Raw genomic sequence first — 15,101 nt, 5'->3', positions numbered from 1 at the left:
ACGGGAATTTGTTTCCAGACCAGGTGCGATCCCACTGGGTTGTTCTGCCTTCTGCCAGTGGCTGCACAGCAAAGCTGGACCTGCCCAGGTGACTGAAACTGCCTTTAATGGCTTTGAACTGAAGGGTTGGATGGGATATTAGAAAGGAATTCTTCCCTGGGAGGGTGGGGAGAGGCTGGGATGGAATTCCCAGAGGAGCTGTGGCTGCCCCTGGATCCCTGGGAATGTCCAAGGCCAGGCTGGAGCCCCTGGGACAGCGGGAGGTGTCCCTGCCATGGCAGGGGTGGCACTGGGTGGGCTCTAAGGTCCCTTCCAACCCAACCCATTCCAGGATTCCATGGCAGCAACAGAGGAAAACGACTTTCAGAACACCAAGGCTTCTATTTCCGCAAAATCTTGGACGAGACAGGATAGATGGAGGTAAAACGATGACTCGAATATGTCAGTATTTATTCAGAGCATCCTGTCATGAGTGTGTACATGGAACCTCTGCCCTGACCTCTGGAGCTCCTGACCTCCCATCCCAATAAATTAGAGGGATTATGATGAAAACCACTTCCATCCTTGTCCCTTAATGTGAGAAGTGCCTGGCAATTAAGCAGCCTTTGAGGATGACACCGCTGATTATTTCAGGACGATCAAGTCACAGCAGAGAAATGGGGTTGGAATGGCAAGAGCAGTGTCAGAGGCACAGTTAAACAATGGCTGCTTTGCCTGTCATTCCCCCCAATTACTGCAGGAGGGGGAGAAGGAAAACTATTTATAACCTGTCAGTCTCCAGAAACCACAATTATGATGATTTAATTAACACATGGAGAGGCTTTGGGCAATCACATCGTTCTAAATTTAAGAAGCAGCACGTTTCAGGCCCAAGATGATTTAGAACATTAACAAATGCTGGTTGAACCAGGGCAGGAATTTGATGGCCTTGTTGGTTCCTTCTAAAGCATCCATCATGGCCCAAAGATAATCCAAATGGATGTGGTGGTGAAGGATGAGAGCAGTGAGGAATCAGTGGGGCTCTCAGAGGCCATCATACAGAGGGAGGAGCTGATTTTTAACCAGGACTGACTGAAAATGAGCAAAACCACACAGTTCAAGTCTCTTCAGCAAAGACACCCTTGGTGCGTTGGAAAAGTCTGGAAAAACGGGGTTGGGATGGATGAGAGTGTAAGACATGGAGAATGAGCCTGACCTTCCCATGGACGCCTTGGAGCTTGCACTCAGTGCCACACAGGTCCTTCCTCAGCCTGATGCCCTGGAGCGAGGTCTAACATGAGGCCTAACCTTGGGATGAACTCTTCCATCCCTGGGCTGAGAGCTGGAGCATCCAAAATCAGGACTTGCCAAAGGATCCTGGGCTGACCCACTCCCTGGCCCACTCCTCCAAGGAAATCACACTTCAGGTCTCATTTCCTCTTTCTGGCTCAGATTATTTGCTGTGTCCTCTTCTCCCAGGCACAAAAATGATTCCTTCGGTATTTCCACACAGTGATTAAACCTGGGAGTTGTCAGCTGCTACCCAAACACAAATAATTCTTACCTTTTTCACCATCTGTTGTTTTTAAACTGGGTTAACACCCAAGTAACATAAAGGAAAATCCCACTTCTTCCACACAAGAAGGAAAATCTTGACCAGAGTTTACATGCGGGAAAAAAGTTGACAAAGAACCTGCTGCTCTATAAGTGGTTCTTTCATTCACTGCCTATCGAAACTGGAGATGGGGATTGCTTTTCCCATCCAGGAGCAGCTGGAAGCACTGGATCCAAAGCTTTGTACACCACGCAATTCCTGAGCTCTGCCCGTTGTCATGAAGGACGTGCCACATCCCCTCCACATTTCACACCGAGTGACTTCACAGCCAGCTCATTTCTCTCCTGATGCAACCCTTCTGCAGCTGAAATGCTCAGGCAGAAAATATTCACTGGTTTTATTTGACTAAAGGACTCACAAAACTCAGGATAAAATCAAGGATAAGGTCAGTCTTCCCCATGAACAAAATACACACCTGTACAAGGACATGGCATCAAAGGTTCCCTCGGATCATGGACAAACTGACCATGTTGGTTTCCCCACAGCCTAAACCCACAAATATTATTTTTCTTTTTGTTATTGTGCATTTCAGTGGAAACAATAAAATTGAGATGGTGAAAGAACAGGAGAAAAAGGAACCTCCAGAGCAAAGAGATATTGCCTAAGATCACCAAGTTTGTGATGTAGGGACTAAAACTTAAGAGAATGTTCCTCATCTCATGAACTTGGAGAACTTAAGGTACAAATGGAAAGAAAGTCCCAGGAAGGACAGAAAACAAAGCAGAGAATCTCCAGCATCCTCACAAAGCCTTTTTGTAGGAAGTTGCCCAGAGATGGAGACACAGCCCTGGACCACAGAACTTTTAGGAGACTCTGCCTTGCCAGCACCCATGAACTGCTCCTGTTCCAGCCAATTTTATTCAAATGTATCGAAAGAACCCCAAAATAAATCTGTATTGGAGCTAAGAAACAATGGGGGGGGGGGGTGTTGCTGTAGCTGGACGTGCACAGAAGGTGAGAAATCAGAGATCATCAGCATTTTCTGGCCTTCCCTTCCTTCTCCTTCTTGGAGTTCCCAAACCATTGCCCATGACAACACCATGACTGATCCATCTGCCAGGAAGAGATTCCTATTTCCCTGTAAATTAAAAAGGCAAAGGCAAAACAAATCCTCCAGGCCAAGAAGCCAGCGTTCACAAGAGCCGCTCATGTCATCCCTTCCCGGTGTACTCCAGCTTCAGTGAAGTGGAATTTGCAGTTTGGGACAGCGCTGACAACTGCCTGGTAACCCCTCAGGATCGATCCACTCATCTTTCTGTGGAGGTGGGAAGATCCAGAGGCAATCTGAGCTTGTTTGGCTGCACAAGAGGCCGAGGTGATAAAAGCTGAGCAGTGTCAGGACCGTTTCCGGCCGCAGCCCGTCCGTGTTCGGGGCTGGAATACCTGGCTGGGAACGACCAAACCCGGGGTTGGGCGCGCTGCAAACACAGATCACACGGAGATTCTCATGTCACGGTGTTCACACCATGGATAACAGCAGGGAGGGATGCCACACTTCCAGTGCTGGCAGCTCCGGCTGGGTGAGACTGAGAATTCCAGCGGTAACGGGAGCATCTCCAGGGAAGGCTGAGACCTGAACTGCAATCCAAGGGATTTGAAACCTGTGGGTGTCTCCTACCAGGGGCAGACGGTCCAAAGGAACGTCCAGGAGCAGAGCAAACCATGAACACAGCCCTGGTTATTCCCAGCCCACTTCGTGCTGCTGCAGCCACTGGATTTCAGGGAAAATTCCCAACATCCAGGCTCAGGTCAGCTCTGCTATCCAGGAGGAGAGTCTCAGGAACATTTCCATCAGCAGGACATTTCCTAATAAAATTGTTTGCCTCCCACAGTGTTTGTTTTGTGTTTTGTGTGTGTTTAAAATTAAAACCCACAAATGAACAGGTTCCTTCCCCAATTCCATGGCGTTCTCCCTCCCGAGGTACACAATGAACTAAAATCGATTCTTTTCTCCTCCTTAAAATACTGGCAGCACATCACAGAGCATAAGCAAAGGCAGGGGAAGGGTGGAGAGCACAGAAAAGGGAGATGGAGAGGAAAAAGGGCATCTGTCACAATTCCAGGAGTGCAGGAATCCCTCACAAGGAATACAATGGGAATAACAAGGGTCCTCCTCTCGTACAAAGCTCTTCAGAGCAGCAGCCTCTCCATTTGAGCACCCTCACTGGGCATAACTGAAACCACGAGGTTTCTGGAAAGTGGCAACATTTGGGGAAATAGGAAAAAAGGTGAAGAGGAAGCAGAGGGAGGATGATCCCAGCTGGACATTGTGCCTGAGGCTGGGAACCCACAGTGCAATTACAGAGCTCTGTTAATGAGCTGCCAGCCTCAGGACGAGACCCAGTGGAGCAAATGCAATGCCTGGGATCTGCTCAGGGAAGTTCCCGAGCTCAGGAGAGTTTGGGAGATGTGGGTTCAGCGCCTTCGTTTGCCTCTGAGCTCTGCATTATCCCAGAGCAATCCACTTCCAAGGCCTCAGCAGCACCTGTATCCCAAGCCCAAATTCCTGATGAGCTCCTCTCTCAGCCAGGCACCAGAGGAAGCACCGAGTAAGAGTTTCAGAAGTGTTCCACATCCTCCTGCATTTCCTTTCCAAATTTACAGCCCTCAATTGCTGCAGGAGGCACAGCTGGCTCAGCTCCGCCGGAAACATGGCCAGTCAATTTTGGGAACATCTTTGGGAAATCTCACACTTTACAAGTGCTGAGCCCAGGGAAAATTTACCCCTGTGCATTTCTTGCTGCATCACTGGTGCTTCTCCAGCACAGCTCCCCTTAGGCTGTGGTTGTATTTGCAATGCCAAGGGCAAATAAAGGCTCTGAGTGGTAAAAACTGCCCCTGGATCCATGGAATGTCCAAGGCCAGGTTGGATGGGGCTTGGAGCTACCTGGGACTGAGGAAGGTGTCCCTGCCCATGGCAGGGGTGGCACTCGGTGATCTTAAAGGTTCTTTCCACCCAAAGCATTTTATGATCCAATGATTTCCAAAATGTGCCTTCTCTGAGCCCCTTCTGAGCTGTTCCTCCCATGGGCACAGCTCTGAGGAGCAGCACTGTCACCTTGCCCTTTCCGCACTCTCCACATCCAAACCCAGAGCTTGGGACACTCTCCTTGGCTGATTCACCCTCAGTTTACAGCCCAACATGAATTTAAGTCCCACAGTTACAGAGGGGTGGAAGAAGAGAGGAGAGGAGAGGAGGAGCCACAGCACAGAAGGAAGCAGGAAAGTTCAATTAACAGTGCTCATCCTCCTGTGTTGCAGAACAGTCACTGGAAAGAAACCCACGCTGCTTCAGCCCTGCACTGAGCACAGAGGGTCGATGAAGAGTTTCTGCTCCCCATTCTCCCCACTCCTCACCTCCCGTGTCCTTCTCTTTGCAGTATCCCACCTGTGGGATCACTTCCTTCCCATTCCCCCAAGCTCTGATGAACTCACACCTCAGCCATGAGGTCCTCGGCATCGCTCACGAACCCCTCAGGCTGCTGACCAAAGGAACTGCAACCACTGCTCTCAAAAGAATGAAAAAAATGGAAACTTCAGGCAGTCCTTGAGTGATTTTTCCCATGAGGTCACAACACTCCCTGAGCTCAGGCTGAGCCCCCAGGGCACCCCTTCGAATGCAGAGTTACAGAACTGGAACCTTGCCCTAAGCCCTCTCTGGAGATGGAAACTTCTGGTTTATTCTCTTTGCTTCTTGATGCACCATAGTGTTTAATAAATAAATAATAAAACCAGCATGTCAACATTTCCCTTTAAATTAGGCTCAGAAGAAGGTCAGCAGCAGCCCACCAAGCCCGCATGTGTGTAACTCCTTTATCAACGTGTTGCTTCCAAGAGGGGAAGGAGCAGAATTCCAGTGGAAGGTGACTCTGTGTGGCTGATTTAAAACGTGTGAACACAAGTGACAAGCAGCCCTGTTTTCACTCCGGTGGAAAACACAGCAGAGCTGTCCCTGTGTGTGAGCAGGTGGCTGTTTATCCACGGGGTATGGCCAGACATGGAGAAGGAGAGGTGTAAAAAGCGACCTCACAGCGCTCAGTTCACACAAAAAAGCTGTTCACCTGTCTGGCCGTTGTTTGTTTTGTCCCTGCCAGCCTGGGAAAGGGGACAGGAATGACCTTCCAGGAGACAAAAACATTTTCCTTCTCCCCACAACACCTTCCCAGAGAGCCATTCCCAGATATTCTGTGAGTGTGATATGCATGAAATACAGAATATCATAGCTGGCTTTATGAAATCCCTTTTTACAGCTTCCAGATCTCCAGCAAATGTACAAATAAATGGGAAAGTGAGAGGGAGGGAGAAGCACAAAGCAAATCCCAGGCTGAGGGAGCGGCACTCTGCTAACTGGATGGCCAGAGCCAAAATCAGAAGCATCCAGTTATTTTAGCAAGCCTTGCCAAGAGACTAAATAGAATAGCACAGGCCAGGTGTCAGTGATTATAATCCCACTGCTGCCAAAGTCGCTCCCATTTACAGCCAGCCTGCCTTTGGCTCTCTCTCCCCAGCAAAGGAATAATTCCTGAAGCCCCACAAAGCACGGCTGCACCTGCCCTACTCCAGGGCAGCTCTCACCTGTGGGCCTCTGCTGAATGCTCAAAACCTTCTGAAATTTAAAACCAACACCAGCCCTGGAGCTGCTGTGGAGAAAAGAATCAGTGGAAATACCTCAGCACATTATTCCGAGGCCAGTTCTGCTGTGGAAAATGAGTGGTTTATGGATGAGATGATCTGGAATGCTCCCACACCCAAAATGGTCCCTGTGAAGGTACCAGCTCTGCTCACTTGACCTCAAAACCACCCCACCATCAGCAGCAGCGTCTGATCAGGCATCTCTGCCCTTTCCCAGTCCAGATGGAGCTGATCCATCCCCCCTTTACCAAAACCACTCCATTTCTGGGCCCTCAGCTGCCCCCAGGAGGTGGGGGGTGAACAAGTGAAAGCAGACAATGCTCTGGAAAATACTGCTAAAAGAAGTGAAATCAGTCAACTGCTGAGCAATGAGTCCTGGAGCCTGCCTGCCCTCACTCAGGTGTTCAGACACTCCTCTCCCCTCTGAGGGCTTCTTTATTTGGGAGAAACCTCAGGCTGCACACAGGGAATGAGCCAGGCAGCCTGGGGGGAGGATGGGCCTGCGCTGCATCACACCTGCACAAAATAATAGTTTTCCACAAGTATGGGTAAATGAGGAAATAAAGAGAGGTTCCATTTCCTTTTTTTTTTCACTAAACACAAACCCTTTCCACTGCTGAAGACTCTACAAGGGGTTTTATTACCATTTTTAAGTGCTGTACAGTGAGTATCTCTCCTTTTACAAGTGGAACCTTGTAGCTATGGAGACGCAGAATGTCAAATCCAAGCTGAAGACAGGATTTCAGTGGGGGCTTTGCGTTGCTACATGTGCCTTCAATGATCTGCTTTCCATCTCCTGAGGTCTTTATTATTCTTCATTATTTATTAGTCTCTAACGGTGTGCAAAGAGCCACTGGATGTTCAACAATCACACGAACACAGAGTGACCCGTCAGACACAGCGCTGGGGTGTCTTGCACAGTCTGATTTACACCCAGGGACACCACAAACCCCACCCCCGAGTCCTGCAAAGTTGTCATTAGTTTAATTTAACCGAAATAAAGCTGCTCTGGTGCTGGCACAGCACCTGGAGGCCGGGTGAGCTGGAGTCCCCTGGTGTTTAATGCTGTGTGTAACAACCACAGCCACCTGGGGGAATTACACCACACCGGCCTCGCGTTACTACACCTGGGAGGACTCTTCAACCTTGTAATTACCTGCTGTAATCCAAATTATCCAAATTCCAGTCTCCCAAACATCATCCCTGTCTTCTGTGATCCAAACTGCATTAGGGATGATGGTGTCATGACCTGGATGCTCAGTTACCACGTGCACATTCATCTGTCTGTTTTACCACCATGGAGTAAATTCAACATTTTACTCAAGCTAGTGAAACTTCAGTGCTGTTAAACCTGAGCGTGAAGGGGACAGAGCCTCCCAGGCCAGAATAATGCTCCTTGTGACAGCCAGGGGAAATTCAAGATAACCTGAATGTCACACATTTTCTACTTGTGCTGGTAACAGCGAATAACCGAACCCCACACCTTCCTCCTGCGCTTTCCTGGAGCAATGACAGGGTCATGGCAGGTGGGTTTCTGTTCTGAAGGCACCACTGCTCCAGAGAAAGCAACCCCAAACCATTGCATTTTCCTTCCTTCCCCTTAACTCCACGGTCCAAAACCAGCTGGGGATTTCAGGTGCCAAATATGAAACCTCTCAAAGGTGCCCCATTGTCAGAGAGTGAAAGCACTGGGTTTTGAACAATCCAGATCCCAGAACTGCAGATCCCACTCTGCTCGTTGTCACCACACCTCCCACAGCACCTGGCTGCCACAGCCAGGGCTCAGAATTCCCACAGCCAATCCCAACCTGCACAAAGGGGTGGGAATAAACTCCAACAGGCACGTGAAACACTCCCAGGTAGAACATCCACAACCAAGGAAGCAAAATCCACCACGGTCCCCTGATGCCACATCACGAGCAGGGTTAAGTAACCAGGACTGCAACGGAATTGTGCAAATCCTCCTTTGCCAGCTCTAAATAAGCAGCAGCATTCCAAGCAAACCCATCCCCTGCATCCACAGCAGTGGAGTCATTGGCAGGAGAGCAACAAAACAATTTGGAATTTCCCTGCAAAGCTGGACAGCAGAAGAGACGCGCTGAGAGCTTTTCCTGATTGTGCTTCCCGTGTTGCTGAGTCAAACCCCGACATGGCCTGAAGATTGTGAAAATCAACTCCAGGAGGGCTGTCTAAGCCTCCACTGATCACTAAAATGAAATTAAACCCTCCAAGAATCCCCTTCTCCCAACCCAGATATTTGCAATTGTGCTGTTTGACCAAGGCTCACGTTCAGAGAAATCCCTGTGTTCCCGTTGCTCCAGGAAAACAACTCCAAGATCATGCTGCAGTCCTGTTGTCCCCTGGTTTGCTCCTGAGCCGGACCAAAAATGCAGGAAATCTTTGGCATTATCATTAAATAGGCCATAAACCCCTCAAGATTTCATGTGGGGTCTGGAGAAAAGAGGTTTCCATATTTAGTTTTAAACCAGAAAAGGCTCTTAAGCTCCTCTGTATCTACCAATCCATTAAAAATAGGATTGTCTTGTAGCCACAGCTCATCAAATGGGTGCAAACAGGAGGAGAACAACACTCCAGATGCCTTTATCACAGTTGTTGGCTCCAACTTAATCGCTTTTTTAATAAGTCTTAATTATTCAAAATAATCACCATCCCTTCCCTGCCTGTTGTCATTTAACATGAGAGAGCCTTCTACAGACAAAGCCCAAAGCAGGAAAAAAATAAAAGAACAAAATCTCATTAATCTTTCTAATATTTAGAGATACCTCAAGAGCTTCGAACATTTACCTCTCCTTCCCAGCAGCTGAAATGGTTTTAGGAGGATCATGGTTCATACCTCGCATTCCCTGGAGCCAGAGATGGTGTAGGTGCAGGGCCCAGATCCGTTAACGGATACATCCATGGTCTCAGAGTTTGTTGGCTTGTAGTCCACGTAATACTCCTGCAAAGGGGAGTTCATTTGCCTCTCCGACTCCCGGGCCTTTTTCCTGCGCCTCTTCATGAGCGTGTGCTGCTGGAGCTGCTTCATGCTGGCGGGATAACGCTTCCAGGACACGTAGATGACCAGCAGGATCATGGCCACGGAGAGGAACAGGGCCACGCTCCCCGCGATGATCTTGTGGAAGGACACGTGCTCGTATTCCGGCTCCACTGCGGGCGTTGGGATGTCTGCGGAAGGACTCGGCATTGCGGATGTCGGCTGGTGGCTTTCCAGTTTGGAAACGGTGGGTTTGGGGATGAACACGGGTCTCTGGGGCGTTTTGGGAGCCTGGTAGGACCTTTCAGTGGCCACCACCTGGATTTCGGCACAGATATTATAGGTCTCCACAGCGTCGCTCACCTTCTCGCCCTGGATGTGTTTGGGGCCTGCACAGATCATGGTGCTCTCCTTATTTCCCTTGAAATTCTTAAGCCAATTAAACAGAGGGCAAATGCTTCGAGTACATTCCCACATATTCCCAGACAGAGTGATGGAGATGAGCGAGATCCACGTGTTGATGGTCTCCTGGGAGATGTTGGTGAGTTTGTTGGAATCCAGGTTCAGCTTTTGCAGGTTAGGCAGGCACTGGAAGGTGCCGGGCTCTACCCCTGCGATGTCATTGCCTGATAAATCCAAGTTGTGCAAGGAACTCCAGGTCCACGTCAACCCCTGGCTGATGGAGCGGATCCTATTCCACTGCAAGTAAATGGAGCGGAGGTTGAAGAGCCGTGGGAAGTGGGCAAAATTGATCTTAGAAAACTGGTTGTGCTCCAAGTGGAGCTCTGTCAACTTCAAAAGGCCGGCGAAAGCGTTGCGGGACAAGCTCCGCAGGCGGTTGTAGCCCAAATCCAGGAAGTCGAGGTTGCGGCAGTCCTGGAAAACGCGGATGGGCACCGTTTTCAGCGAGTTGGACCTCAGGTGCAGGATCAGGAGCTTACGGAGGCCCTTGAACTGTTCCGCCTGCAGCACCTGCAGCTTGTTGTAGGACAGGTCCAGGTTGCGGAGGTTGGGCACGGGGTGGAAGGTCTTGTTGTGCAGGTGGGTGATTTTGTTGGAGCTCAGGATCAACTCCTTGAGCCGGCGGATTCCCTGGAAGGCGTCCTCATCCACGGAGCTGATGTAATTATGGTCGAGGTAAAGCCATATGAGCTGATTGAGGCCCGCGAACTGGTGGGATTTCAGCTTCTGGATGCTGTTGTAGCGCAGGGACAAGCCCTGGGAGCCGCCGGAGATGTTGTGGGGGATGTCTCGGAAGGCGTGCGACTCGCAGTACACGATCTTGCCATCGCAGCGGCAGTTCTTGGGGCAGGCTCGCTGAGCCCCCGCCAGCCCCGCCAGCAGCGCCAAGGGAAGCAGCCCCAGCAGCACCCTGGAGCCTCCCCGCTGCTTGATCACATGGAAACCTGCAACGTCCGAAAGGAAAAAGGGGCATTGGAAAGCCTTGCAGATAAACTACCAGATTATCGCTCACTGGGGGCTCGGGGTAAGCCTGAGCGGAGCGGGGGATTTGGGAGACAACCTGTTCGCCTCCCGCCTCGGCTCTTTGTGGTGCAAATCGCCGTCCTTTGAGTGCCTGCCTGGCCATCTCTCCTGCCCCCACCGCCTCCAGACTCCCTGTGTGGGGCTTACGGTCCCTCGGGAGCACCAGGAGCCTGATCCCTCCTGGCTGTGCTCCTGTCCCCCGGCTCTCCGAGGAGCTGGGATGTCCTTATCGCTCCGTGCCGAGGTTTGAACAATAAACATATTTGTCAAGTCACTGTGCTGGATGCTCCACAGTGCTGGAGAGGAAATGAGCCAGAGCTTCTGCTCGTGCGTGCTGCTCAACGTGTTCCTCAAGGAAAGCAACTGCAAGTCCAATTCCCCCCCCACCCCCCCAAATTACCCCAGAAAGGGTGAAATCTACTTCTCCTGAAGTTTGATCCATCTTTGGAACGTGTATTCATTGCAAAATGAGGCACTAAGTAAAGGTTTGAGTTTTGGCACTGAGTGGTTCGGGTTTAGGAGCAGGTTTAAGTAAAACTCATGGGGTTTATGTACCTAAAATACAGAAATAGATGCAGAGAAACAAAATTCATCCATAGTGTACTAGGAAAGCTGGCATGGGACCCCAATGCCAGGTAAAGGTAGGAGACATATTCCTTTGAAATGAACCACTGCCTTAACCCATGTTCATCTAAACTTATCCATAGGTGGCTGTGAATATCTAAACATTTATTAATTTGAATTAATCCAGTAGATGATGAAAATACCCACCCCAACACTTCCAGATAGCAGCAAAGCCCAGAAAGTTTAAAGGGGGATATTTCTCTTTCAATTCCCCTCTCCTGATTGATTTTAAGCGTTTGCCTTTGAGATGTCAGATTTGTCACACAGCAGCAGTGCTGGATGTGAGGACATATGTAATAATTGAATATATAGAATCCTGAATAATTATGAGAGGGCGTGGAGGGGGTGCCAGAACCCCCAACACCCATCTGCACGCCTGGAATAATTTTAGGGCTGCTGCCTCTGTCCAGAGTTGCAGCCTTGCTAAGAATGAAAATGCATTCTTCCAACAGGAAATATTTCAAGGGCTGGTATCTCCTTGATAAATAATCACTTTATTATTTGTCACACACACAGCAGACAGTGCTGCAGCTCTTTAATCCAATTTTAAACCAAGGGGCAATCTGCAAAAATAATTCCTGGTCTCGAATGCCCCTGCCTTCCACTTTAATGGGTAGATTTGTAATTTAAATCCTCATTTTTTTTGCTCCGTTCTCTTTGCCAGCAGCAGCCAGCTAGAAATATGTTCTGGCTGTTACAGACTCGGGGGCTGGGGAGGGGGAAGGAAGGAGGGGAATAAACCTGTCACACTCGGAAAAAAACCCGACTGGCAAATGACTGCTGGAAATGTAGCAGAGGTACCAGGGGCATCTTTTCAGCCTCTTCAAAACCACCTATGCAAGAAACAACTCCCCCCTCCCTCCCCTTTGCTTCCCACATCCTGCGAAGTGTTAACGCCAGTCCTTCCTGACAGCCCGAATGGTGCCGGGGGATCGGGAGGAGAAGCCGGCAGGATTTGGGGTGTCAGGCACACACGCAGCTCCCGGTGCGAGTGCAGGTGCGGGGGTGGGCGGCACAGGGGGTTTGCTCCTGCACAGCCCCTCACGCGCGGCAGGAATTCACCGGTGGCTTCCATGGGAAGCCACTGCGGGAGGAAAGGTGTGCGTGTGCCTGGAGGGGGGGGACATGGGCTAAAAATACAATGGCAAGTACAGTGAGTCACCTGGCAGAGAGAGGAACGCGCTGCCGCCGCTGCCTCCCTGAGGCCCCCCTCCGCCGGCGAATAATCCAGCTGCAAAACCCACCCCACAGCTGCAGCCGTGCCAGCAAACAAACCACAAAAGTTCACTCACCCATCCTTTTGTCATCAATAACGTCCTCTTTCGCCTTCCTCCAGCTGTTTTCTCCTCTGTCTTCCCTTTTTTTGCTTTCCCTTCGCCTCTGTCTCTTTTTAAAACTGGTTCCTCTGCTTTAAACCATCAGCATCTTCATGTCACAGCCCGGCTGCCACTCGCCCCGCCGCCATCCAGCGTGCCTGCCAGGAACCCCACAAAGTTCCCCGGAGAGGACCAGCGAGAATTTTGGGGATGAGGAAGGAAAAGGATAGGGAAGGGGTTGGGGGTGGGGAAGACAGGACGAAGGATGGGGGGGAGTGTGGGGGGGTAGGGAGGGACTCTAAGCTCTGAGAGCCATTGTGGAAGTCATCAGAGAACCGGCGGCGTTAAGTGGCAATCGGCGAGAAAAGCCGGAGCAGGCGATGGAGGCGAACCAACTTCTCTGGGAGGAAGGACCAAACCTGTGCCGGCGCCTCGCATCCCTCATTCTGCTGCCTTTTGCCATTGCCAGGCAGAGAGATCCATCCTCCGCCGGCTCCCGGAGCAGGCAGGGCCTCCCGTGCTGTGCCAGAGCCCGGTTTAGCAGCTCCGCAGGCTCGGTTTATCCATTTAGCTGGTCGGGTTTAAAGTGTTTTGTAGCTGTGCCGAGAGGCAGCTCTCGTCTAATTCCGAGGCTTTCCAGAGAGCGATGATGCTCCGGAGCTCGTTGGTGCTGAGGCTGGAGTTTGTGGAACACGGAGTGCCCTCCACTGGAGAAAACCCAGCGCACATTAAAGGCTGAACAAGTGAGGCTGTCATGGCTCTGCAGACTTCGCTTCCCTCGGAAAAGAAAATTAAAGACACAGCATTGCCTTGCCCACCGTCCTCCCTTCCCAGACCCCTCCACCTGCCCTGGATTATGGAATGTTTACGGTGTGGGGCTTTCTGGCAGAAACGCCAAACAAAACACCCGCTCCCCGAGGGATCTGCCAACCTGAGCTTGCTCTAATGCACCTGACCTGGGTATTTGGCTTGGGCAAATTCTAAACTGTTCTTCTTTTTCTCCTGCATTCCCGGGGGAGGGGGGGGCAGGAAGAAGAATGTTTGCAGGTTAAAAGTGAAAGTCTTGGTACAGGGTCGAGGGGCAGGGGCTGTGATCAAACCGATCATCCTCACAAAAGGCATTTGTTTGACTGCAGGCAGCAACTCCAAATGTAAACACTCCGTGTCCTGCTGTGGCTGGGACAGGGTTAATTCCCTGCTTTGTAGCCTGTAATTTTTTTCTTTTTAAATCTAAGAGCCTTTTAGTCAGAAAAATACTGACTTTGATAAACAAGGCAGAAGTGAAGCTGCAGAATCAGTGACACCTTTTTTCCTCCTGAACTCCCCTCCCGTGGCTCTCCCAGTGCCGGAGTTGAGATCCTGCAGAGTCCAGCCCCGGATCCAGGGTGGGATCCAGGCTGCGGCACCTCCGCAGGGTCTCACCTCCTGCTGTGTCCGGCCAGGTCGCCAGGGCTGGGTTAATTCCCGGTTCAGCAGGGCTGCGTTAATTCCCAGTTCTGCAGGAAGGTGTCAGAGGGATGTGGAACAAGGGCAGGGGCAGCAGGAGCTCCCTGAGCTGGTTCTGGGAGCCTCTTTATCCAGGAGCTGCAGGGAATTGAATCCTTGGGGCAGCTCCAGGATCCCACAGGGACCATTTCTGGCTCAGGCACACTCGGGTTGCTCAGAGGGCAGCACTGGACTGCTCTGAACAGCTTTAACAATTCCTAAAATTTGGGTATTTGTGCCATTTCCATCCCTCCCTGTGCTGAACACCCCCATCAGTTATTTGGGAAGCAACTCCCTGCCCAAATCCCACTTCAGTTGCCAAAATGGTGGCAGTGCTTTATAAAGTCACTCATGAGCCATCCACTGTGTGTTATTTAATTTCTAAATATTCCAAATATTTCCCACTGCGGCCCAGGAAGTCCCCACTCAGCATTGCACCCCCGGATCTCCGGGGGTGTCTGTGTGCCACTGATGGCCCCACTCTGTACCAAAAATGAAAATTGCACAAATCTCAAGGTCCGATCCCAGCTCTTCCCTCCTAATTCCTTATTCCTGGCTCACTGCTTGCTCCTGCAGCCCATCCCAGATGGAGTCACCCCTGGCCAGCCCCAGGATCCAGCCCTCTGAAGGAGCAGGAAAAAGATTGGGACACAGGATGGGCCAAGAGTTCAACTCCATTCTGAAAAATAAATAATAACCCACAAAACAATCCACAGAAACCAACTTGTCCTCCCCTATATCTGCATCCAGACTGCATCTGCACCCACAGTGCATAAATATTCACTTCTGAATAAAACCCTTGCTTGGTTTGTTCTGTTATGACAATTTGTCGCTACCTATAGATCAGATATTCATTTGCATATGAAAAATATCATCATTAATCACTATTTTTATTCTGGGTTGGACAGCAGCACACACAACTCCCTCAAACAAGATTCAGAACTTAATTATCATAAGTGATGTTGAAAAT

General features: G+C 50.3%; 1 protein-coding gene across 4 annotated transcripts in view; it reads right to left on the bottom strand.

Annotated features, from left to right (window-relative positions):
- Positions 1-13,496, bottom strand: part of LRRTM4 (leucine rich repeat transmembrane neuronal 4) — a 196,332-nt gene extending 182,836 nt beyond the window's left edge. Inside the window, exons 1-2 of one of the 4 annotated variants that reach the window (XM_039564276.1) lie at positions 12,623-13,496; positions 9,081-10,627 (exon numbers count right to left, since the gene is read on the bottom strand). In XM_039564276.1, coding sequence (XP_039420210.1) covers positions 9,081-10,627; positions 12,623-12,626 — 1,551 coding nt within the window. In that variant the 5' untranslated portion in view covers positions 12,627-13,496. Of the gene's footprint in view, positions 1-9,031; positions 10,628-12,622 lie in introns of all 4 variants that reach the window. The other 3 variants (XM_039564277.1, XM_039564278.1, XM_039564275.1) reach the window with 3 other exon arrangements.
- Positions 13,497-15,101: the final 1,605 nt, after the last annotated feature.

The sequence above is a fragment of the Corvus cornix genome, chromosome 22 (genome assembly GCF_000738735.6).
Source record: "Corvus cornix cornix isolate S_Up_H32 chromosome 22, ASM73873v5, whole genome shotgun sequence".
Taxonomy (NCBI): Eukaryota; Metazoa; Chordata; class Aves; order Passeriformes; family Corvidae; genus Corvus; species Corvus cornix.
This window is presented reverse-complemented; position numbering and strand designations above follow the sequence as displayed.